The following is a 22779-nucleotide window of genomic DNA, read 5'->3' on the forward strand; positions in this document are numbered from 1 at the left end:
AAAAAATCTATAAAAATTAATTTACAGGTTTTTTTTTTTTTGTGTGATGCACAAACAAGTCTCATTTACCCCAGATTATTGCATTTTCCCATTTCATGCTCTATTTCTAATGTGCTGTATCGTGTGTCTTTTTTATTAGAAAAACAGAGAAAAATGGTTTGGCCAGGGAAGACACAAAGAAACCCCAAATAAATTATTTCCATTTAATTCTAATTCTGGTTTCTGGAAAAATTCCTTTTGTGCTACAGTTGCAAGAACGAAATAACAAGATTAACATATACCGTAGTCGCCCTGGGCGACTTCATCACTTTTAAGGCTTTGCCAAAAGTAAAAAGAAAACATGACACCGAACCTTGTGTCTCTAAATTGAGAAAAATGATAAAATTTATATATATATATATATATATATATATATATATATATATATATATATATATATATATATATATATATATATATATATATACACATACAATCCATTAAAAACTAAATTTAAGTAAAAATAGGGTTTTAATGAATTTAAAGTATTCAAATATTTAATCTCTACCATTATTATTATTATTATTATTAATCGATTAAAATTTAATTTAATTGTTGAAACATTTGTATGCTGTTTCATTGTTGCTGTATATTATTTTATTACTAGCCATTATTAAAATAGTATTTATAATATTATCATAAAAAGGACAGTACTTGGTGGAAGTTTTATGATGTTTAATAGAAATACTATATATATATATACTTGCACAAAATATTCCATGAAATAATTAGCATAAGTGAGAACGATTGCTTTCATCTTAGCGACGGCATCGCTTCTTTATCTGCAGTTTATTAAAAATTGACCTTGTATCTGGCACAAAGTAATTTCAAACATTTGCTAATAATTCCCAGCTGTCTCTGGTCGTGCCCAGGTCTATCCAAAAGCAGCTTTTGAAGTCCTAAGAATAGAATTTTGTGAGGCAGGGACAAAAGGACCACACAAGAGACTTTGTATTTTATTTTAAACAACAACTGGCGCAGATTTGGGGGTACAGCCTTAAATAGTATTTTTTTTTTTTATTGTTAAAGAAAAACAGAAAATTCTGCAAATATACATAATTGCATTCATTATCTCTTGAATACTACAATTTAAAAATTGTAGTAAAAAAAAAAAATCTGCAAATTTTCTATTTGACCAATCCAGCGCTATTCTGTTGTCTATAACAGTTAATAGCCATAAAGCAGGGATTACGGGATCATTATAATTAAACATAATTAAATGGGGATTAATGATTAGGGCTGTTGGCACTGATTCTTGAGTGTACGATATGCATTATACAAAGGTAATACACGAGAATTCATGCAGACGCAGGGTCGAGTCTTAACGAGCTCTTTATAATTACACTAAATGACATCAAAGTGTTATGGTTTAAAATAATTGTCCTTATGCAATATCTGAAGCCATTTAGTGTTGGAAGGACTTGCTAGGGGCTGAGGCGAGCAGTATGGCTGCTTTAAAAGCCGAATGTTGACTGTCAATGACCTTGTGAAGTGAGGGAATATGATGAGACAGTATCTGAATGTAGGTACTTGAGGAGGTCAAACAGGAGAAGAAGGTAGTGCAAGCCAGGTCAAAGAAAACCACTCCAGGCACTTGAATTTTGTTTGCTCCATATATCTCAAAATACTATGAAAAATTTTATATATTTGACACTTAGGGGTTTATTTACTAAAGTCTGAATGCAAAAATCATGAAAAATTTGTGATTTTTTTTAAGAAAATCTGACTTTTAAAAAAAAAAATCACAAATTTTTCGGAATTTATTAAACCCTGAGGTTGGAAAAGTCAGAATCTGAGAATCCGGCATCTCAGACCTGTCGAGGTTGCATATAAGTCAACGGGAGAAGTCCCAATGAATGCGCTGGGTTTTTGGCAATACCTCAAAGTTTTCGATCATTGCATAATTGGGAGTCCATGCATCTGATTTCAGTATATCTTTCGCCACAGCCAGAGGGACATGCCCCGGTTCCAAAGGCAGCCAATAAGAATTTTTTTTCATATCAAAAGATATATATCCCAAGGCTTGTATTTAGTAAAAAATTATTTATTTATTAAAGTTCATATTTAAAAGTTAGATACATACTGACCCCACATGGCCCACCTTACGCGTTTCGTACACTCCGGCACTTAGTCATAGGTGTCTCAAACGCGTAAGGAGGGCCATGCGGGGTCAGTATGTATCTAACTTTTGAATATGAACTTTAATAAATAAATTATTTTTTACTAAATACAAGCCTTGGGATATATATATTTTTTGATATAAAAAAATATAATTCTTAATACCTCAAAGTTTTCGGCCAAAATTCTGAGTTTTCGGGTGAAAAATCCAAAAAAATCGTCAAAATCAGATGAAAAATCCGAAAAAATTGTGAAAATCGGATGAAAAATCCCAAAAAACCCGTGCGCATTTGGTCGGAGTTTTTTCCAGAAAGTATTGAGATAAATTTGGACTTTGATAAATAACCCCCTAACTCCCAGACTAGTGGAAGCTAATTTCTATAAATAAAGGTGGGTTTATGGGATAGCAGCGCAGCCTTTATGGTACAATGAAAATGATTAATGACAATTTCAAAGAGGAGAAAAAGAAAGGCAAACATAGGCAGGTCGAATGAAATGCAAAGAGCCAGTCGGATTGCTGGGGTGAAGAGGAGGGTTAAACCATTTATTAAAGCAGAAATGAAAGGGTGATGTTTTAATATCCCTCCGTCAGATATACATTTAGGGGGTTATGTATCAAAGGTCGGGTTTTAGAGGTTTGCGAATAAACTCACAACTCGAATGTTTTCTAATTTATGAAAAAAAACTCGAATGTAAAAAACTGGTATCAGTGTAGTCAGGGCGCGAAAGCTCAAATACTTGAACTGGTCGACTTTTCCGGCTTCAAAGTTGTTTTCGAGTTTCTGAGCAAAACCCACCGAAAAAACCTCAAATACTTCGAAATTCAAAGTTTTTTTTACTTCGAATCCTTCACTCAAGCTTAGTAAATGTGCCCCTTAAATTTAACTCAAAGGTGAACAACCCCTTTAATAAATCGCCACCTTAAATTCGGTTGGAGGGAAAGAGGCCAGTGAGTGGAGGAAACAAACATCTAGGGGCAGGTTTATCAAGGGTCGAATTTCAAAGTAAAAAATACTTCGAAATTCGACCAGCAAATTAAAATACTTCGAATATCGAAGTCGAAGGATTTTTCACCGAATTTGGCAATCGAACAATCGAAGTAAAATCGTTCGATCGAACAATTAAATCGTTCGAATCGAACAATTCGTACTATTTTAGCGTACAATCAAACGATTTTACTTCGATGTGTGAAGACTTAAAAAAATGCATTAGAAGGTCCCCATAGACTAACATAGCACTTCGGCAGGTTTATGTTGGCGAAGTATTGAAGTCGAAGTTTTTTTAAAGAGGCAGTACTTCGATTATCGAATGGTCGAACGATTTTACTTCTAATCAAATTCGAAGTCGAAGTTGTAGTAGCCTATTCAATAGTCGAAGTATCCAAAAAATTACTTCGAATTTTTTTATTTAGAAAATTCCCTCTAATTCACTTCAACCCTTGATAAATCTGCCCCCTAAAGTAGCCTCAATGTGAAGACTAAAGTGTATCAGTCGACAAGCAATGGTTTATGAATGTTACGTGGGTAGTTTGCTGTTACCTGAGCTGCACCCAGATATCAGTAGTGCAGGGAATTGTGGGATTTGTAGGATGCAGGCTAAGGACAGATGGCTGTTGATACAAAGTAACAGTAGTCAGGCAGCTCAGCAAAGTAGTCAGACAGATCAGCGGGAGAGCAGGGGAGGCCTAGGTTATATTTTATGTCTAAATGTGGGGGACAGACAGATTTCCCCGTCCCCAGTTCATTAGTCATTTGTTTTCTCATATAAATACTGACCCCTATAGGAAAAGCCCTAAAATCATAATACTTGGCCCTAAAATCTTAACAGTTCAGAAATACAGAATGTTTGTTGCCCCCCAATGTGAGAATGGTGCGGTCCAAAGTGGCCAAATAACATAACAGGACCATGTTGCCAGTTATACAATAGACGCCATATACCAGCAGTCCCGCACCAATGTAAAACCAACACTGCCCCCTCGTGGCGGCTGATATATATGAACGCACCGCCGATTTAATATTTTACCGGTGAATATTTTATAAAAGCCGGAAACGTGCCCACCAAACGGGATTCCTGTTTTACAAAATGCGTCTTTTACTCATAAAACAGCGGCGTTACGTTGGCAGGTTCCGGTTAAAAAGAACTGAAGCTAAAGTAAGCTCCTGCGGCAAAGAGAACGCTATACACTGTAATCCCTCGTGTGGCTTCGTTACAGCGGCATTCTGGGAGTTGTAGTTTATTGGCCGCATTGTATCGCCGCAGAAAGATGGAGTTAGAGCACGGAGGAACTACACTTCCCGACGAGCTATGACGCATCCGCTGACATAAGGCGGAAGGACGCTGTGACCTAAGATTGGACGTAAAAACCTTGTTACTTATACGACTGCCGGCCTGAACCCTACCAGAAGCTCTCAGGTATTGACTTATATTGCTGTTATTTCGTTTCCTGTTTAATATCTATGCCTATAATATATTCTATACCCTTAAATGCTGGGCAGTTACCCATAGCAACCAATCATATTTTTGCTTTCATTGATCTACCTGCAGCTGGCTGAACCAATGAAAGTGCTGATTGGTTGCTATGGGTGACTGTCCAGGTGCACATTTTCAGGGCAGGGTTGCCAGGTTGGCAGTTCTCCAGCCAAATTGGGCCACTAATTTAAAGCCCAGGCGGGTTTTTAAAGTACAAACTAGACAAGGTAAGGCTTTGGGCTACTTTTTGGGCCTGTGGCTGGTTTGTACTTTAGAAACCAGCCAAAGTTTTTTCTTGCTAATGTGCCAAGCCTGTCCCAATGCATGTTGGGTAATGTAGTTTTTGTTTGCCAAGTTTAATGTAAGACTACAATACCCAGCATACAATGGGACTAGGGATGCACCGAATCCACTATTTTGGATTCGCCCGAACCCCCGAATCCTTTGTGAAAGACTCGGCCGAATACGGAACCCAATCCGAATCCTGATTTGCATATGCAAATCAGAGGTGGGAAGGGGAAAACATTTTTTTGTGACAAAAAGTCATGCGATTTCCCTCCTGCCCCTAATTTCATATGCAAATTAGGATTCGGATCGGCCGAACCAAATCCTGGATTCGGTGTATCCCTAAATGGGACTGACTTGTGTAGAAGTTGGGCGTCGTGATCAGCCGAATCTGTCCGGAAATTTCGTGAAACGCATTGAAGTCGATGGGCGTTTTTATGCGCGACAAATTTTTATGCGCACGACAATGCTTCTCGCTCCAAATGCATTAAAGTCAATGGATGTTTTTTCTTATGGGTGTTTTTTCACGGCGACTTTAAGCAGGAATTTCCCGCAAATCCATGGCTGGCGAATAAATTTGCTCATCACTAGTTGGGTGTTACCAGATTTTAAGCTCTGTACCCCAGTCTCCCATTACTCTTCTGCATTTTCCGGTGACTTTCCTCAATTTCAGACAATTTTGGGGCAAACTTCTGCTGGCCACCAAAATGTCTAGTGGTTGACCTGTTTTACCAATATTTAATGAAATTGTATATGTATTACCTCTAATTCCAGGGCCCCCCTCTGTAGTTACACCCCTGGTGATGGGCAAATCTGTCCCATTTTGCTTCATTGACTTATTTTTTACTGCACATATTGTGCTATTTTTGGGCTACTTTTGAAGTGCCTCTTGGATAGTTTTGGGCTGGTTTTGTAGCTGACTTGGCTGGTTTTGAAAATTAGACCTGGCAACCCTTTTTCAGGGTGTTACTCTGAGGTCAATTCTCTGCTGTATAAAAACAAGAAGCATTAAAAAGCTTACCGCATGCAGATGTTGCCTAGTATGTGTTCCCATATGAATAACTTAGGATTTCTCTTAGGCCTGTAGCTTCTTCTCATTCTGATGCTGTCTCTGCGCCTGCTCCAAACCAAATGCAGGATACCTTGGACGTTGGCCACTTTGCCGTATTCTAGATCCCAGCTTCACATGGAGAGGCCGGTGGAGAACGCCATCCGATCCAAACTGAGTGAGACCCTGAAGCCCAGCCACTTGGAGGTGCTGAATGAGAGCTATATGCATGCCGTGCCCAAGGGTTCAGAAACGCACTTTAAGGTGGTGGTGGTCTCTGAGAGCTTCCTCGGCAAGTCTCTGATCCAGAGGCATAGACTGGTGAATGAACTGCTGAAGGACGAGTTAGCTGGTCCTGTTCATGCCTTGTCCATCCAAGCCAAAACCCCTCAACAATGGGAGGAAAACCCCGCTGTCAGCAAAAGTCCAGCCTGTATGGGCGGCTCAAAGCATGACCCTGAGATGAGCAAGAAACTTGGCACTCAAGTATAGATGTGACTTTTACGCAAGCTGGCACATGGGAGCTTCTACACCTGATGACTACAGTTGACTTCTTCTTTTTTTTTTTTATAAGAATTGGTAGAATTGTTAGATTAACCTGTTTGTGGCCAGCCTTGGGCTGTATACTAAATTGGTCCAGAGAAGTGGCACTTCTATATGTTCATGGGGTGATCAAGAGGGGGATAAAGTGATTGATGTCCTGGTCAAAAATATGAATGAAGTCATTATGTGCTGATACAGAGTGCTGTGTTTTTTGTTCATATACTGCATCCTCCTTGTAAGCAGGCCCGGACTGGCAATCTGTGGGTTCTGGCAAATGCCAGAGGGGCTGCTATAAGGTGCTATAGAAAGTCAGTATTTGGTGGGCTGGTTGGGGCTTTTTGGGCCTCTGTGTACCTGAAATGCCAGGGCCTATTTTAATTATCAGTCCGGACCTGCTTGTAAGCCAATATCACATTTTACAGTTCTCTTTGCAGTGTTCTGAATTTTCCCTTTACCTGGAGCTTGAGGGATGTATGGACGGTGAAGATAAACATCTAACCTAGTGATGTGCAGTCCAGCCCAAAACCCACAGGCTCACATCTTTAGTGGGTCAAACTCTTCCGACAGCCCACCTGCCTGTGACAGTATGGTGCCCTAATTTCTCCTGTTTCTGCCTGCTGTCAGTTCATTTATATACTCACTCCTGCCTTGCCACCTCTGGTGATGTTGCAAACGAACGAGTCAGGCACAGATATATAAATAATGACAGCTCACTGGCTGGTTATGTTAGATTTTTGCCAACCCACACATCGCTAATCCAGCCTTTAAGGGGTATATTTATCAAAGAGTGAAGTTAATAGTGAAGTTCCGCCACTAGAGTGAAATTCCACCACTCTCCATTCATTTCTATGGGATTTTTATAGGCATATTTATCAAAGGGTGAACTTTCACTTCATCCATTGATAAATATGCCTTTCAAAATCCCATAGAAATGAATTGAGAGCTGCGGAATTTCACTCTAGTGGCGGAACTTCACTCTTTGATAAATTTACCCCTAAGAGCCTTGAACTGGCCCCTGCGCAGTGTGAAGGGGGTCAAATTAAGAGGCAGGTATTTGTATGAGCCTGGCATCTTTTGGGAATTTCCCAGTATTCCATAATTGTGCTGTATGTATCCAACAGTTCCACGTGAAGGATTGCTTGTCTGTAAGAGCCCTTAGAAGTGATGGGTAGTACACAATGAGAATCGCCGAATATAAAAAGTGTTGAATGGCCATAAGGTTATTATTATAATTATAATAATAATTAGACACATTTTCTGCAAGAGAATCTTCAATGTGCTTCTGTATATTGGTTAAAAGTTGGCAAATAACTATTTATCTCAAACTTATTTAACCACAACTCCATTATTCTCAGAAGCCTATGAAGATGGCTGGGCATAAATAAAAAAAAATAAAAATGAATGGTTGTTTTGTCATCAGGGAAATTAGCATCCTGCTGTTAGATGTCACAGAGCATTTAGGTGGATTTAGTTTAATGGTTCTGTAATTATCCTTGTTTCACTCCTAGCACCAACTTATTTATATTTTAAAAAATTATATTCTTATTAACTAACTGTATAAAAAAATGTTTGGATGTGTGTCTTTTAACCACCCAGTGCAGTGACATTACCAACCAGTTCACACAATTCTTTAAGGTTTATATTCTAAGACAGTTCTGTACAACTGGCGGCCTGTGACCCCCCCCCCCCCTTGTGTGGCCCCTACATGAAAGTTCACATTGTTCACCTGTTCACAACTCATACAAAATGCTGGAGGGGCACCAGCACATTGTGCCACTGTATGTAGTGCAGTATGAACTGTTCATCTTAGAGTGGTCCTGATAGGTTTCTCTGTATCCTGATGTATTCTGCCTACCCTATGCTCCCTGTGTGCGTCATACTCTGCCTGCCCTATGCTCCCTGTGTGTGTCTCACTCTGCCTGCCCTATGCTCCCTGTATGTGCCATACTCTGCCTGCCCTATGCTCCCTGTGTGTGCCATACTCTGCCTGCCCAATGCTCCCTGTGTGTGTCATACTCTGCCTGCCCTATGCTCCCTGTGTGTGCCATAGTCTGTCTGCCCTATGCTCCCTTTGTGTGTCATACTCTGACTGCCCTATGCTCCCTGTGTGTGTCATACTCTGCCCGCCTTATGCTTCCTGTGTTTGCCATACTCTGCCTGCCCTATGCTCCCTGTGTGTGCCATACTCTGCCTGCTCTATGCTCCCAGTGTGTGTGCCATACTCTGACTTCCCCCATGCTACCTGTGGAACATGAGCCTGGAAAGGTTTGTCATGGAGGTTTGCTAGCATTTGGAAATTGTTGTTAGGGGCCCCTAAGGTGTTTAATCATGTGCTGGGGGGGGGGGTGCTGTGTTTTCCACAGGGGAGGAGAAGGCATATGGATTTAAAGGGAATGTTTTTATATGACTTACATTGTTCAAAATGGGTGATATCCCTGCAGTGAACGCCAACCATTTGGGGTTTTTTTTTTTTGGTGTGCTACCACCATTAATGTGCATATGGTCTTATAAGTTCTTGTGGTAACATGGTTGTGGTTTAAAGTGGGTGTGTTTTAAAAACAGGTAGTGCTCAACACTGGCTTCCATTATCGGCCCTCCACCACGTAGGCAAGAAAAATTCTGTCCCTCGGTACTACAGAAGTTGGACAGCACTGTTCTAAGGTATTCCTTTCCTGATTATAACAGCCAGTGATTAGGCCTCACACAAATGCATGCGTATGTTCTACATTTTTTGGCTAGTTTCAACATCATTGCTTAATCATTGAAGCATCTATGGGCCCTTTGTTAGACATGATGGACATCATCCTACGATCCAGTTGGATAACAATTGGTTTTTATAGATAAAAGATCCAGTCTATCACTGCCCCTTCTCAATACAGAAGCCACTGGCATACCAAGACATCACAGGTGCTACAATTAGTATCATGGCTAAACCATCTAAACAATGCCATAAGTCTGGTTATGGTTTAAGGTCTTAACATGCCTTCATATTGTTCTTATTCTGGTATGTATTTCTGAATTAGCCATGACAACGCCAACTGGAAAGTTGTTCTCTGTATCAGTCACCCTTTCTATCAAGAAATGTTTTTTCTTGTTCCCATTTTGTTTCCACCTCCACCTGCATATTCTGTTGCCCACTTCTATCTATTATCTGCTTCCTGAACTCCATTTATCCCCTTATAAATTTGAATGTTTTGATCACTTTTCTTCCCTCTCTATACTAAGCTGCACAAAAGTTTTTGAAGTATTTCCTAATATTTAGACCATCATCTTCATTTTCTGTTTTACTCATGTAAATCTGCGGACTGGGCCTCTAAAATGAACACTGAACACAGCATTCAAAGTGAAGTCTCACCACTGACCTATGATGCAATATATGACCATCATTGTAGTCATCAAATACAATATTCATGTTTGAAATTCTAAAGAAAATGCATGTACTTGCTATTATAGTATCAAATCTCAGTCTTGTGAGTAACAGTCAACTCAAGCTTTACCAGAGCTGCTCTCACAATCTAACCGTTCGATAAGATGAGCTTCCATATGTACCAAAAAGTTTGAGGTGAGTGTCCCTGTTAGAATTTGTATACTGACTTCAATGCAAGACAAAGGATGCAACTTCCATTTCAACTAATGATGACTAAAGCGGGCCACTGAGTCCTTAGACGTTACCACTTGTACTGTTGTGTAGGTTTTCCAATTCCATACCATGTGCTTTCCAAGCTGGTGAGATCGATCGGAAACTTTACATTGATTCACCATGACACGCATCATTACACATGGGTTTACATTTATTTTGACGTTGTTGCTCTTTCCAGGGAGCATGGATTCTCACACAAACCTTTCACAGCACCATATCAGCATAACAATAAAATACCTCTCATATAGCATTTTTTTGCTTTTATATATATATATATATGTATATTATATATAGACAAATGGATCATTTGCAGGACAACATTTGTAATTTCTTAGACCTCTTTTTTTTTTTTGTTTTGTTTTTTTGTTTTTTACAAACATCTAAACTACAACACAGTACAATTTGCAAACAGACATTGCTACATATGTGAGGACCAAGTACGACAGGAGGAATGGGTAAAGAACAAGAAAAATATTAATCGGACACAGAGATATGGAGGTAGGAAAAATCCCTCTGAAGATGGCGGACTATATCCTAAATGGGATGGATACTTTAACTTGGGTTCTTTTCTTATTGACTATGTTGAATTGTGGCTGTTTTTTGGCGAAGATGTCAAACGAGTGGATATTTCCATGATATGTTCACCTTGGGCCATGTGATCGGTTCACCATGACGGGAAACAGAATGTCAGGGCGAAGACAACATCAATGAGACGATGTTATCGCCCGGACGGGACCTTAACTTGTTCTGAAATCAGCCGCTATGTCTGATATATGTATCATACCCTTATGATGCTCTTAAAGTTGATAAACATTCCTTGATCCTGTATTACACTAGTATTGTGTATTGACTGATATTTGAGTTTTCTTTTAAAAACACCTTGGCTCATTGGACCAACCTGATTTTATGAATTCTAGGAAAGTTTATTGAGAAGACAACCTCCACCCTGTTATTGAAAGGATGATATAAGGAAATAGCATCCCGACCATTAACATTGCAATATTTTGTGGCCTAGATCAGCTCCTTTAACGGACTTCCGACCTCCTTACCTCTGTGTCGCTATTACATATCATCATAACAGCTAAAACTATTGCATCAGTTATTGTAGAACAAGTTCATACGCCAGATAGACAAAAGAGAAGAACAAAAATAAAGTATAAAATATTTGGCAATAAATGACAAGTGACGTATATACGGCACACAAAGTGATTGTCACAATGTTGGTCATGACAAGCCGGCAATGACTGCATGGAGTCCATTTTGAATTTTTAGCATTTCACAGTTCAGTTGCTTGAAGTTGCAACAAGTTCTCGTTTCCTCCCATCCCCCTACCATTTTGTTGGGGGGGGGGGTTGAATCTTGAAGGATTGTGTGCTTGCTGGCTCACTCACAGGCAAATAAAATAAAGGACGTCATCAGGTTGAAGCCACAATATCCCATACTCCAGAGAGAATTTGCATGTCAATAAACACTCCTTTTATCTGCAAGGTAAATATTAAAGAACGACGTACTGCGGAGCCATACACATTTGCGCAAAGTGATGGCATAGTATCCATTCAATAATCCTAGTGATTCTAAATGAATTATGACTTCTGATTTTTTTGGCTATTGCCTCTATTGTATTAACAATGGATATAACTACAATGTTTGTGTCTGGTTAATTAAAGAGTTTTATACCATGCAGAGTTTAATTAAACAACGGATGGAATGTACCGTATTGTAGGCTCTTTATATACTATGGAATACAACCTGGAAATGAAGCCACAACTAACAAAAGCAGACCACACCAGAGATAGTACAGTAATATAAGGGTTGGTTGGAGGCCAAATTCTAGCCTGACTCCTTTAAGGTGGTGTTTTATGAAAAAGGGTATTAACCTGAAACATGTTGTCTAACCAATGCCCTGATTAAATAAGTTTAGCAGTAATCTGCTGGAGATCTCATTTGCTGTTAAGCCTGAGTGCAGCAAAGAAGATTAGCCAAACAACACAGGCTGGTGTAGCGGGGATCTCCCCTGGGAGAGGCGCCGACCCCTCCAGCCAGCACCGGGCAACTATCACCAGGAGAGACCTAGGGGAAATTAGGTAATTTGTTTTGAAGCCTGAGTGCAGCACAGAGCACCACCAAGGAAAAGTTATTCAACTGTACAGCCCACCATATCTATTTGATGGGTGATAAATGATGTGTGACTGCCATGTTATTTACCTGGGTTGAGATATTTAACGAAGACTTCAACAACTTCTAATGGACAGAGATGTTGCCTTGGATGTGTCTATGAAGAATGTCTCCATCAAGGGAAATAACACGGAGAGTGTCTCAGCTGAGGAGGCGTTTAGTGCACTAGTTATTAAAAATATCAGTATGCAAAGTTTCCCCATAATTGGCAAAACAACCTCCAGTCTAAAGGTGTATGTGCTTGTCTCTATAACTGGCCTGACTTAGGCCTAATGGCAGAAGTACTGAGCTTAAACTTAGTTCTGTACAATTCGAACAGAATTTAGGTAACCAGAAAGTTACCGTATTGCTTGAATGAGAGGGATTGTCCTGCTAAGAAAGTAACCCATTCTTCAGTGGATCAAGAAGTTAATATATTATATAGCCAGAGCTTTTAGACACCCCTTCTTATGACTGTAATTGGCTAATTTACCAGCTATCGTTGCCCGTACAGGTGCCACTATGTCATACAATGATATTTTTGACAATTCTGCAACAATTATGCCAACAGTTTGGGTAAAGACTGTTATAGTAGCAAAGAAAGGACAACTCTTATTGGTTTTGGAATGAAATGTAGGACAGGCGTCCACAAACTTTTAGCCATATATTGAATGATATAACCCCTACCATATACTACGATTTTGGCTGCAGACTATACCGTTTGGCATCTTGATATTTCATGGACCTCAGCACAGGAAGCTATTGATGATCTGCCATTTGACATTCTGGCTTTCTTGTGCTTAGTGATATTTTGTTGACCTCGGCTCTAGAAACTGTTTGGCATCTACTGGTTATCCACCAGATTTGATACCAGCTTTCATGTGCTTTTAGTGATACTTTATTAACCTCAGCACTGAAAGTAGTTTGTCATATACTCATGAGCCACTTTTGAAACACCATTTTTTTTCTGTGGAACCTGCATTTAAATAAAGAACCTGCTAACAAAACCAAAAGCACCTGCCTGGCAATAATCTTTATTTCTGGAATGGCCAACACGACCATAATGTATGCCATTACGTACTGGTGTGCACTTCTGAAGGTGATCTAAGATTTGATGAAGGTCGTAATCGGAATACACGAAATTCTATTTGGTAATCCTAACTACCAAACAATGATGCAGACAGAACGTCGATACATAATGCCTATTTTCTACCATTGAAAAATAATTTGATTTCTCATTTTTTTCTTTGTTTACATTTCTGTACAAATCAGTACATAATTAGGCTTAAAACTAACAACATATATACTTATAGAATATTCTTTTAGACTAATTGCAACCAGCAGAGAGACATAGTGTAATTGAGCAAAAGGCAGGCCTGCAAAGGCCATTTTCAAGCAGCCTCTCTTTTCTGCTGTAAATTATTATGCATTTTTAACACCTAAAATTTCTCATATTCTAGAACCAATTGGTTATTTTGTCTATCAGCCATTACTTACTGACAGTTTCAGATACAATAAGTTCAATTGTATAAAATCTAAGACAAATTCCAGCGCATTTGTACTCATATGTAGTGGGACACGATGTTACAAGCCAAAGGAACCTTGCCAAGCAATGATGCTTCTGTTGTAGCCTTCGATTGTTTTATACAAGCGTTGAATGGGCAAAGTTCCACCCAACATTTCAGTAGCTGCTTCTTGACTGTTTCCACTTATCTTCTATTTTTAGTTATCTAAATAAATGGCTGAATTAGGATCCCATGTGCTTAAAAACATAATATATTTGCACACTTTTTTAGATATGTTCAATATCTTCTATGTAATAGATAACAACGGCTTTTCTAGAATGACTAATCTGACTAAAGATTCATTTTCATTAGCCTGCAATTCCCCACTCAACCCCCAATATATAATGAATAAATATGTACCTGTATATACAATACTGTACACAAAATGGCAGTCTTCTCTACCTATCATATAAACATATTATATTATTCTATTCTTTGATCTGTGTGTGTGATAACTCACAATTTGAGTTAAATTTGCAGGACCAGAAAATTGCACTTTCACGCAGAGTTGTTCTAGGGACAAAGGAATGTAAATTAACATCTTACTAAGTTAAGTTAAGACTCAATTGGACCACATGAAAGAAATACCAATTAGTGTTGAACTGGCCTGATTTAACAGGGATGCCTGGATTTAAATCAAGTTTAAATGTGACATGTTTTTTAAGACATTAAGGGTTTTTTAATTAAAATCGGAATGTTAAAATCTCGAGAAATTCTAGTTTTTTTCACTAGAAAACTCTAAGGGGCACATTTACTATTGATCGAATCTCGAAGTCGAAGGATTTACCACATTTCCTTCAATCGAACGATCAAAGGAAAAATCGTTCGAAGGATTTTAATCCATCGATAGAACGATTTTCCTTCGATCAAAAAAAGTTAGGAAAGCCTATGGGGACCTTCCTAGGTGGCGAAGTAGGTGGTCAAAGTTTTTTTTAAAGAGACAGTACTTCGACTATCGAATGGTCGAATAGTCGAACGATTTTTAGTTCGAATCATTCGATTCGAAGTCGTAGTCGAAGTAGCCAATTCGATGGTCGAAGTAGCCAAAAAAAAACTACGAAATTCGAAGTATTTTTTATTCTAATCCTTCACTCGAGCTAAGTAAATGTGCCCCTAATTGTTAGAGGGAAAATAAACATTTAAACATTTTTCGAGATTTATAATACCCCAATGCTGCAAAAAGCCCATATCTGAAAATCTGCCATCTCAGACCTGTCAAGGTCCCCTGCGCTGTGTTTAGCCTGAAAATCTGAATTTTCGAGCAATTTGGGAAAAGCCTGAAAGATTTACTCGATTTTATTGAGTTTTTCCGCAATCCCATTAAATTGCGTTTTTTTATTAATAAATAAGCTAAAATCAGGCATGGTAGTTTGGGCGTGTTTTTTTTAATAAAATATGAGATAAATTCGGATTTTAGTTAATAACCCCCTAAATCTTTTTGACCTATGTAACAAGTTGCTTTAAGTTCCTAAATGCCAAGGGCCTTCTAGTGATTGGCAATGCCAAATGTCTATATTGAACACCAGTTTGTAGATAGAGAAATGGCAGCCCAGTATAGTGTAGGTCAGTTTGAAGCCCCTAAGTAATATTGTGATCTTTGATAAAGAAGTGGAACAAACTAAGAAGGAAATATTGTGGTCCTTAAGGGTTCAAGGAAAGGCTGAACATGGACAGATATTGGCTGTAGACTGGCCATTCTCAAGCCAAACACAAATGCCTGTACAAGGCTAAAACTATGTCTTCATTAAGCAATTCCTGATCACTGCTTATTGATATTGATATAACAGATGCGGAAATGCCATAGGCAATTGCTATTCGATGGCCTCTGGCTTGAGATCTGAAGATCTGATCAGCTTGTGTTTATCCAGCTTAAGCTATGCCTGTCAACAGATTTTGGCTTAAATTGTGTTGAAGCTGTGGCCCTCCAGCCCAAGTTGCAGAGATACAACCCCAAATGTGTTCGCTGGTGAAGAACGTGGGAGATGTATTTCCACAACAACTGGAGATATGGCTGTTCTTCATTCAGGAACCAACAGGCTTTCATGCCATGATAACCGAATATTTTATAATTAACAACTCCCCGTATTCAGGATATGCTTTCAAACTTGACCAACAATTGATATTTTTTTTAGAAATTTGTGCAATTATATATATTTTACGTATGCCAGTTGATTAAAACAAATCATTTGATCTTGTTTGTGTGCTCAACCCAACAAAGTAGGTTTGTTTAAAATCTCAGCCCTGCTCTTTACTTGCTTTGTGCTTTTAAGTAAATTTGACAGATATCTCGATTATTTAAAAAGAGCTTGAGTCAACTGTGCCCTCATTTAAAGAAATGTATGACCGCATTCCGGTGTTTACATTTATACTTAAATTCCCATTACACGTTGGCCACGAAAGACATGTTGCAGTGGGAATACAACTGTATAATAAGTGCCGCTGATAACAGGATTATTGCACATTGACAAATGTATGCTACCTAGTGAATATGTTCTAAGTGCACTGCTGCCACCTACTGTTTATAGCTGATATCCAAAACCTTATTGCCCCACTCTAAAAGACCTGCCTGAATTTATATAACATATTATGGCCATGACTTAATAAGGTCTATGTAATAACCTTTGTGTAGTGTAAGCAGTGACTTAGGTTTTATATTTATCTGCATATCACGTTACTATATTTTTTTCAATGGTTCTACAACAGGTAGTAATTTATCTTTAAAAGGAAAGTAAAGACCAGGAACAGTCCTTTCACCAGTTATATATACTGCTTGGATCTACTGAACTATATCCCATAGTCTTATGTTTCAGAAGTCTACCTCTTGGTTTCTGCATATCTTCACTATGTGCTGCTACTATGGGTTGGGTCTTGTCCGGTACAACAGGGTAAGAGTAAGCTAGATGGTGAGGGACCTGGAAGGAGCGGCTGTATATGGGAAATAGGAAAGTAGTCCAGCACATTGACAAACACTAACTGGTGAAAAGCTGTTTCGAGCTTTAAAGGGGTAGTTCACCATAACATTGACTTTTAGTATGATGTAGGCAGTGTTATTTATTCTAAGACAATTTGCAAGCGGTCTTAATTTTTTATTTTCTTGCAGCTTTTGAAATATTGTACGGTTCTCAATCTTGGCAACATCTGTGTTGCTAGGGTCTAATTACCCTTTCAGCAATTGAGAAGTCTGGTTTTGGTTGCCTAGGTCAGTGACCCCGACAAACGGCATTTTCAGTTTGAATAAAGGCCTGAATAAAAAGACTAATCATTATAAAGCAATGAATACCAATTAAAAATGTGCTTTGAATAGGTCCATCTATAGCATACTACAAATGTATTTATTTATAGGTGAACTTCCCCTTTTAGACCAATATCAGTAAAAGTAAATTGTTTCTGCCATCTGCCAGTAGTTACCACCTGTATGTACAGACCATTGGCTAAAGAATTTTTTTTACATAAAACTCAAGAATCTTCAAGTCGGTATTCTCAGAAACAAGGGTATGTGGGAAGCCTCAGTCCTCCTCTTTCTAACCTTAAACCACCCTGAACACAAAATAATCCTTGAAGACACTCTCAAGTCTAGCAATAGTGCAAACAATTTTAGACTTCTGTTCTTCTGAAAGCATTCTATCTAACACTCATTCGTATCGCTGTATTAATATCTCAGGGTAGAGGAGGATTTGGAGCCAGGCCCCACAAAAAAAAAAAAAAAGACGTTTCACAGTGCCTACGTATGTTATCTATTTTTACATGGGTGTGTCTCACTGAAGTACTTGACCTCGGGTCTCTGGTAGTTTGAGGGCTAGAAAGCTACCCAGTGCCAATGCTGCGGACGCCAACAAGATGGGCACGGCTTTGGCTATCCCGACAAATGAAGTGAAAATGCTGATTCCCAGGACAGCAGCTAATTTGCAGAGGGCATTCAAGAAACCAAAGGCTGTGGTCCTAAAATGGGAGGAGATAAAAATAATATATAATCAGTTGCCTGTATTTATTCCATCCATATATAAATGCAGAATATGTCTTAAGATGAAGAATGTAACCAGAATCATGGTCTAGAGCAGCACCAACGAGTGGCTCACGAGGAACATGTTGCTCACCAACCCCTTGGATGTTGCTCTCATTGGCCTCAAAGAAAGTTCTTATTTTTGAATCCCTGGCTTGGAAACACGTTTTGGCTACAAAATAGTCCATCACATCCCTTATTTGGCATCCCCAGAAAAATGTTTATGCTTGTGTTGCTCTCCGACTCTTTTTACATTTTAATGTGGCAAATTGGTAAAAAAGGTTGGGAGTCCCTGGTCTAGAGACATAACATGCCAGGTATTAGAAAAACCCCATCCAGTTCTGAAATGTTTCTGTTCAGCTGTGGCTCAACTAGGGATCCTAGATTTGGCCAAATCTGAGCTTTTTTCAAAGAGCATAACCTTTGGGCAGGTGGGGATCTATAAAAGTCATTTACTAACTCAAGTGCAAGCACAATTACCGCCATATTTTTTACTCAGAATTCAACTCTTCCCCCCATATTTCCAGCATAAGTGCAGCCGTGAAGGGGAGGCGTTGTCAATGCATTTGGGTAAGATGCATCAAAATGCAATGCAAATATGTGTGCCCAGCATCAAAATGCAGAGCTGTAAACCTGTCTTGTTGGGATGCTGCCGAAAAATTTCCAGAGCAGAAGTGACATCAGAGGAAGTGACATCACTTGCACATCTAACCATTGGCATCACTGCACATGCACACGTCGGATTTTTACCCATAAATCTGTCAAAATTGTGGACAATCGGCAGAAATCAGGGGAAGGCTTAGGAGTGCTGGGAGATCTGCTTCTGCGCATATTGATGTAAATGAGGTTGCAGTCTTAAATGAGATCTTTATATATGTATCTGTAATAGTGTGCACCACCTTGTGCCAACATGAAGTTATCACAGCCAACAATTTGTTAACACACTTTTGAGATTATAGAGTAACAAGGTAAAAATTGACATTATTCAATAACCTGCAACCATATAAAAGGATTCCAGAATGAACCAGTAGGACTCAAGCTTTAATTAGAGGCTGTCAGGATAAGCCCAGGATCGATCCCTGGTTTCCTGGGTTCTGGACACGGCACCTTGCCAGATGAGCCACCAGGGGCTCTTGGGGCTCATCATGAACTCTTGTTGTTACTTATGTTATCTGCCTGTTCACAGTTTGTTCTTCTGTTCCTCCCTATTCTCCACCCACCTCGTTTACCCTCATGTGTTCCCCATTCCCAATTACCTGCCCTTTATTAACCCCGCCCTGAGCTTAGCTCAGGGCTGAGTCATAAATGTTTCTGTGCTGTTGGATCCTGGATCCTGTGCCCTAAATGCTTTGGACTTTGATTACCTTGTTCCTGAAATCCTTGTTTCCTGTGTGAGTACCCCATTACCTCGTATCCCGTGGAACCCCTGTTTTGACTTTGGCCTGACCCTATCTTCACCTTGCCCTTCTTGCCTTTGTTTACCCTTTTGTTGCTATTAAATCATCGTTTCAACCCTGCCCATGCCTCCTACCATCTTTGGCTACACCCCAGGGCTTCCCCCATATCCGCTCCCCAGGGAGTGGCTCTCCTCGATCACCCTGGTTCCCAGCGGTGATCATTACAGAGGCCCAGTTGCACAAGCCCTGAACTTTCAGCAGAAGAAGTAAGTAAAAAAAAATACCTTGATAGGTGGTACAAACTGGACAAAAATCAGCCAATTAGCAGTTGCTTTTACCTCTTATCAGAAGGATAGAGCTCCACCGTCAGGACATCCAGCGCATTCCAAGAAGCGATGCTGACCCCTCCGAAAAGGCAGAGCAAGGCAATCATGGCTGACTCGCTGTTTCCAAAGAACAGGAAGAAGCAGCTGATGCAAGATATAACACTGGAGCCAGCTGGGAATAGAAAGCAAGCAGAATGATGTAGATCTATACTTCTAATAGAAGCCACCAGACGCTGGACAATTTCTAAACCCCACAGAGATGTGCTGAAGTTTGTATCAATGCTAGGGGCAAGTGCAATGATCTGGGTAACTTACATAGCACAGATCCAGAGCAGCTGCTCTTGATGTGCTTGTGCTGACTATAGTGCAAGAAAGCCATGTACTTAACACCTGCCTTAGGCTAATAGAGTGTTAGGTGGCTTCTCATAAGTTGCCCACCTGTCATTCCTAAATGGTGGCTTGTTTGCCATTGATTGCAAATGTTGATGCAATGTATGGTGGACAAAAAAACCATGGTTAAAACTATGGTCCTTTGTAGCTTTGTCTCTCCTTTAGTAAATGAAACTTGAGCCAAGGTCAACAATTCACCTAGACTAGAAGACATTTCCCCCTTTAATAAATCTAGCAGTAAGTCTGTCTCAACCGGTTGTTGTGGTTGTAAAAAATGGTTGTTGTGGTCCTAGCACAGAATCTTTTGTGAATGATTTAAGAGTGGTGATTACATTGCTACCACTGGGTGAAGCCACATAGGTGGTTCTTCGTTTGAAGCAACGTAGGTGGTTCTTCACAGTCAGGACAGTGAGGTTGTGGAATGCACTGCCGGGTGATGTTGTGATGCTGATTCAGTTAATGACTAAAAGAGGGACTTGGATGTTTTTTTGGACAGACATAATATCAAAGGCTATTGTGATACTAAGCTCTATAGTTAGTATAGGTATGGGTATATAGAATTTATGTGAAAGTAGGGAGGGGTGTGTGTATGGATGCTGGGTTTCATTTGGAGGGGTTGGACTTGATGGGCTTTGTCTTTTTTCAACCCAATTTAACTATGTAAGATCTCACTTCTGGATTGCACAATGGAATAACAAAATTAGGGAGGGGTAGCAAATGGGCCCCATCAAAGTTCTGCTTCTGATCAGCAGAGTGTAGGAGTTGTAATTCATTTCTAGCAGATAAGTGTATAAATAGCAACTGAACTGAGTTTCGGTGTTCATGCAGTAACCTTGCCATTTGTCTTGACCACGTGAAGACACTTTACTTGGAAGCCACTCTTGGACCTGTAGTTCACCAAGGCACCGATGAAAAAGCAACTCACCCAGCATACGAAGGCGCCCGATTTTGTCCATGAGCAATGCAGACACAATGTTGCCAGGCAAGACTGCGAGAGTCCCCAGGAAGCTCACAAAGTAGATCATGTAGGCGTTGTTGATATCATCACTGAAGTCCAGCTGGCAGCCTTCCTTACTGTGCAGGAATGTGCTGTTAGTGAACTTACTGTTGATGAACTTGTAATCGAACAGGTCTGTAAATCCAGATCAAAATTGTGAATGAGAGAATATAACCAAAGAAGCATGTGCATGAGAGCCGACCAGTTTGGTTAGCAGTGCTCCTCCGATTGATTACTAGTAGGATGCTATGGATTTTCACCACCTGGGGGGGCAGTATAGTGCGGATTTTAAGATCAAATTATATACTGTACATTCATAAAACTATGCCAATTGACTAGTTAGTGTTCCCCAACCAGTGGTTCGCGGGCAACATGCTCACCAACCCCCTTGGATGTTGCTCCCATTGGCCTCAAAGCAGGTACTTATTTTTGAATTCCAGGCTTGGAGGCAAGTTTTGGTTGTATAAAAACCAGGTGTACTGCCAAATAGAGTCTCGTGTAGGCTGCTGTTCCACATAGTGGCTAAATTTGTAAATTTGAATGTGGCTCACAAGTAAAAAAGGTTGGGGACCCCCGCAATAGACTATCATTCCGGTCATATTTTAATAGAACTTTTATAAATATCACATAACACCTTAACCCCCATATGTAATATAAAGCTCTAAGTTTGCCCAGGAGCAGTAACCTATAGCAACCAATACGATTTAAACAGGTGACCAGTAAATGCTACCTGCTGATTGGTTGCTATGGGTTACTGCCCCCGGGCAAACTCGCACCTCATATGAATGAATATTGTGACATATTCCTTTATTAAAGTGTTGGAATCTCTGTGAGTCACTTAACATTTCAGCAGGAACACAAGGATTTTAAATATTAATTCTATGAACCCTACCCTTGGTAAACTTCCTACCTTCTGAATACTATCCTAAATTCGATTTCAAATATTTGGAGCTTTTTAGTTATGAATGAAGAATGTTAAACCTATTGCCAAAAGCACTGCCGGCTGAGGAATATAAATTACCTGTGTTGTAGAACATTGTGCGAATGAAAGAGCAGTTTTTGAAGAAAGAGTTACTGGAGGTGATATCCTCAAAGTAGCAGTCGGTGAACAAGGAATCTTCAAAGATGACAGACTTTAGCTTGAGGCCTATGAATCTGCCGGGAAAAGATAGAGACCCTTGAGTGAATTTGATCATCAGATCCGACCAAACAGTTGGTTCTGCACACGATGAAGTGAAACATTCTCTGTCAAAACCCTTGTGGGGACAATGGGTGATGATCAGGGGCGTAACTACAGAGGAAGCAGACCCTGCGGCTGCAGGGGGGCCCATAAGGTATAGGGGGCCCCATGAGGCCCTAATTAATGAACAATTTCAACATATATTGGTAAAACGGGACAACCTCTGGATATGTTGGGGGCCCTAAGATGAATTTGCTGTGGGGCCCAGTAACATCTAGTTACACCACTGGTGAATTATATCATTAAACCTGATATTAATAATATATTTGAAGAGAATGCGGAGGTTCCATTGCAGCAGCAGAGGATCACAGCCTCTGTGCCCTTCTGAAACTGCTTTGGCTGCCTCTTTATGGGGCCCGATGTACAATTTTACTCTGCAATTTTTGAATATTTACATCAAAGGACTATGCACTCTATCAAAATCTCCTGGAAGACATTGCTTCTTGTAGGCCTGGTGCTGGGCATTTTGTCAATATTGATCTTTCTTGCACTTCCAACAAAAAGCGTATTTCCCCACCCTGTTCTTTAAGAATGTGACCAACTGAACTGACAGGAGCCTTATGGCACA

General features: G+C 39.7%; 2 protein-coding genes across 6 annotated transcripts in view; one reads left to right on the plus strand and one right to left on the minus strand.

The window, feature by feature from the left end:
- The first annotated feature begins 4418 nt into the window (after window positions 1–4418).
- On the plus strand, window positions 4419–6695 carry bola1.L (bolA family member 1 L homeolog). 2 transcript variants are annotated; one of them, XM_018231390.2, is made up of 2 exons: window positions 4419–4569; window positions 5991–6695. In XM_018231390.2, exon 2 carries the CDS (start codon window positions 6014–6016, stop codon window positions 6449–6451), a length of 438 nt encoding a protein of 145 aa, XP_018086879.1. In that variant the 5' UTR covers window positions 4419–4569; window positions 5991–6013; the 3' UTR covers window positions 6452–6695. The 2 variants fall into 2 exon arrangements, with proteins under 2 accessions (XP_018086879.1, XP_018086880.1); XM_018231391.2 differs by having other exon boundaries at window positions 4435–4569; window positions 6049–6695.
- Window positions 6696–15307: 8612 nt separating this feature from the next.
- The window catches only part of LOC108699365 (synaptic vesicle glycoprotein 2A), a 92083-nt gene continuing 84611 nt past the window's right edge, over window positions 15308–22779 (minus strand). For all 4 annotated transcript variants that reach the window (XM_018231393.2, XM_041573502.1, XM_041573503.1 and 1 more), the window contains 4 exons: window positions 21993–22126; window positions 20900–21106; window positions 19597–19756; window positions 15308–17800 (listed from right to left, as the gene is read on the minus strand). In XM_018231393.2, the coding sequence (XP_018086882.1) occupies window positions 17617–17800; window positions 19597–19756; window positions 20900–21106; window positions 21993–22126 (685 nt within the window). In that variant the 3' untranslated portion in view covers window positions 15308–17616. The remainder of the gene's footprint in view (window positions 17801–19596; window positions 19757–20899; window positions 21107–21992; window positions 22127–22779) is intronic.

Source organism: Xenopus laevis, chromosome 8L (genome assembly GCF_017654675.1).
Source record: "Xenopus laevis strain J_2021 chromosome 8L, Xenopus_laevis_v10.1, whole genome shotgun sequence".
Taxonomy (NCBI): domain Eukaryota; kingdom Metazoa; phylum Chordata; class Amphibia; order Anura; family Pipidae; genus Xenopus; species Xenopus laevis.

Coding starts and splice junctions, on each gene's coding strand:
- bola1.L (XM_018231390.2), top strand. CDS start 6,014: ATGCTGTCTCTGCGCCTGCTCCAAACCAAATGCAGGATACCTTGGACG.